Below are 2,854 nucleotides of genomic sequence, written 5' to 3'. Positions count from 1 at the left end.
CTCAAAATGAATTAATAGCAAAAATAAGATCAACACGACATCCCAAAATTTATTATAAAAACCCAAGTTGAAACCGTCGAGACTCGGGGCCTTGGAACTACCATAATCTTTTACCGCATTCCAAATTTCTAATTCACTAAACAGATCTTCAAGGCTAACACTTTCCTAGACCGACAGCCTAACAAACCCATGCCCATTAGGCCCTAAAGTAGTAGCATGGTCCAAGGTGATGTTAGATGACCCACCTTATGTTGTAACCTGATCCGGACCAAAACAGAAAGGCCCAACCGGCACCCGAAGCCCACCCATATCAGGCCAAATAAGAAAGGGCCTGTTAACGTTTCTAGCACCAAAAATATTTTTAAAGTGGGTTAGAACCGTAGTTTTAACCAAATTCGGATCATCGGTCCACGAACCATTTATATTTAACCCACAGATGTTACATTTGTTGTACTTTTGTTTGATAGAAGCATGAAAGAATCTTGAGTTTTCATCTCCCTCTAGGATCCACCGAGAGCGAGCTTCTTGTTTTAAAATGCTCGATTTAATCTTTTCTTTACCTAACCAACAAACACGAGCCTCAATCCAAGTCTTACGTTCACCATCGGTAATGATGTTTGATTTGGCCTTTTGCTCTAAATTAGCAACCTTGATTCGAAGCTCATTAATCTCTTTGTCTAGATTTTCAAATTCACCCTTACTCCACCCTTTCAAACCATTCTTCACATTTTTCAATTTATCTCTAAAAATACAATCTTTCCTAACGCTACACACATCTTTCGCCCAACCCTCATTGATAATATTTAATATCCCATCTTTTGTGAACCATTCGTCGAAAACTTTGAAGGGCTTGGTGCCAAAGTTGATGACTTTATCCCGAAGGATTAAGGGACAATGGTCCGGCTCCCTTCTATCAAGAGCCACAATAGAAAGGTCTTGCCAAAGGTTGATGAACGCATCATTAATAAGAAAACAGTCGAGCTTGCTAAAGTTGATCCCATTATCACAAATACGAGTGAATTTCTTCCCATTAATAGGAATCTCGATTAGATTATGTTCCGCAATAAAGTTATTAAACCGTGATGCACGAGCATGATTAAAGACACAATTTAAACGGTCCGATTGAACCCTAACTTCATTAAAGTCCCCACATACCACCCAAGCCAAGCCCACTTTCTTAATGAGATCACCTAACAAACGCCAAAACTCCTTTTTACCCTTATCATTATGAGGCCCATACACATTAACAAAAATAGTCTCATGCCCCGAACCTAACCAGTTATCGTGCACCGCAAGAAAATAATCATTCCCAATCGCACTAGTAGCCTTAAAACTAGACGAGTCCTAAACCAAAAGCAACCCTCCCGAACACCCCACGGCCTCCTTTTGAACAAACCCTACATTTGAATATTACCTCATAGAGATTGAACCCACCCATCTTCTAAAAAACCACACTTAGTCTCTTGAAAGGCCGCAAAGTCCGGCCTCTCTTTAACACACAAACCCTTAACCCAACGGAATTTTCCAATCACACCAAACCCACACACATTTAAGGATAGAATCTTCATAAAATAAAAATAAGGAAATGAATAGAGAACAACAAGCTTACAGGGGATTGAGGTTGAGCCACCTCAATCAGATTTTATCTCCAAACACCTTGATTTCGACATTATTAATTGAATGACCCGCTGACGCTCCATCTTTCCCGGGACATTGTTTTGAAGAATGATTTTTAGAAGAGCATTTAGGACCACATGATTTACACTTACGAAGGCTAGCGTTGGAACCAATAACCCCTGTCCTAGCCATATTCTTCAAACCCATGATACGAGAGGATGCTTTCCAATTACTCATCTTTTTCCAATAACAACAACGACAGAAAGAAGCATCACTAGATTTAGAATTAAGACAGGAAGCTTCCTTGAACGACTTGGAACGCTTACTGTTGGTTTTGGGGAGATCACCAGTTGTTTTTGTTTTTGGCCCAGCCCAGGAATGGGGTTCATTATGACGGCAAGTGGGTTTAACACATGGGCTTGTAGGCCCAAATCAAATTTCGAAAATAGTGTCATACCCCGTCCTAATCCATCTGGACGAAGTCACCAACATCTGGTCCCATTGCGATGATCGACTTCAAATAATGTCTTTAAAATGAGCAAATGCACATTGGAAGGTTTCTTTCATACCTGAGAATAAACATGCTTTCAAGTGTCAACCAAAAGGTTGGTGAGTTCATTAGTTCATCATAAATAATCATTTCATAATTTTAATAGACCACAAGATTTCATATTTCCATTTCTCATAAACATACGTCCCATGCATAGAGACAAAAATATCATTCATATGGATTGAACACCTGGTAACCGACATTCACAATATGCATATAAGAATATCCCCATCATTCCGGGATCCTCCTTCGGACATGATATAAATTTCGAAGTACTAAAGCATCCGGTACTTTGGATGGGGCTTGTTGGGCCCGATAGATCTATCTTTAGGATTCGCGTCAATTAGGGTGTCTGTTCCCTAATTCTTAGATTACCAGACTTAATAAAAAGGGGCATATTCGATTTCGATCATTCAACCATATAATGTAGTTTTAATTACTTGTGTCTATTTCGTAAAACAGTTATAAAAACAGCGCATGTATTCTCAGTCCCAAAAATATATATTGCGAAAGCATTTAAAAAGGGAATAATGAAACTCACCATATTATATTTTGTAGTAAAAATACATACGACGTCATTTAACAAGTGTAGGGTTGGCCTTGGATTCACGAACCTATATTATTCATTTTTATATTAAAACATATAATCGTAATCGAATAAATCTATATATATTATCATTAATGATA

The 2,854-nt window shown here is 38.4% G+C and overlaps 1 protein-coding gene across 1 annotated transcript; it reads right to left on the bottom strand.

Moving 5' to 3' along the window:
• Positions 1-246: 246 nt before the first annotated feature.
• Positions 247-1,854, bottom strand: LOC139849394 (uncharacterized). The gene is made up of 3 exons (XM_071839050.1): positions 1,657-1,854; positions 1,435-1,562; positions 247-1,333 (listed from the first exon to the last, which is right to left on the bottom strand). Exons 1-3 carry the CDS (start codon positions 1,852-1,854, stop codon positions 247-249), a joined length of 1,413 nt encoding a protein of 470 aa, XP_071695151.1.
• Positions 1,855-2,854: the final 1,000 nt, after the last annotated feature.

Source organism: Rutidosis leptorrhynchoides, chromosome 5 (assembly GCF_046630445.1).
Source record: "Rutidosis leptorrhynchoides isolate AG116_Rl617_1_P2 chromosome 5, CSIRO_AGI_Rlap_v1, whole genome shotgun sequence".
NCBI lineage: Eukaryota > Viridiplantae > Streptophyta > Magnoliopsida > Asterales > Asteraceae > Rutidosis > Rutidosis leptorrhynchoides.
This window is presented reverse-complemented; position numbering and strand designations above follow the sequence as displayed.

Excerpts from the sequence above, each read along its gene's own strand:
- LOC139849394 (XM_071839050.1), bottom strand. The coding sequence starts at position 1,854 with ATGAGTAATTGGAAAGCATCCTCTCGTATCATGGGTTTGAAGAATATG. Across the intron at positions 1,563-1,656 it reads TTAATAATGTCGAAATCAAG|ATTCTATCCTTAAATGTGTG; the intron begins GTGTTTGGAGAT and ends TATTTTATGAAG. Across the intron at positions 1,334-1,434 it reads TGTGGTTTTTTAGAAGATGG|TTTTAAGGCTACTAGTGCGA; the intron begins GTGGGTTCAATC and ends GGACTCGTCTAG.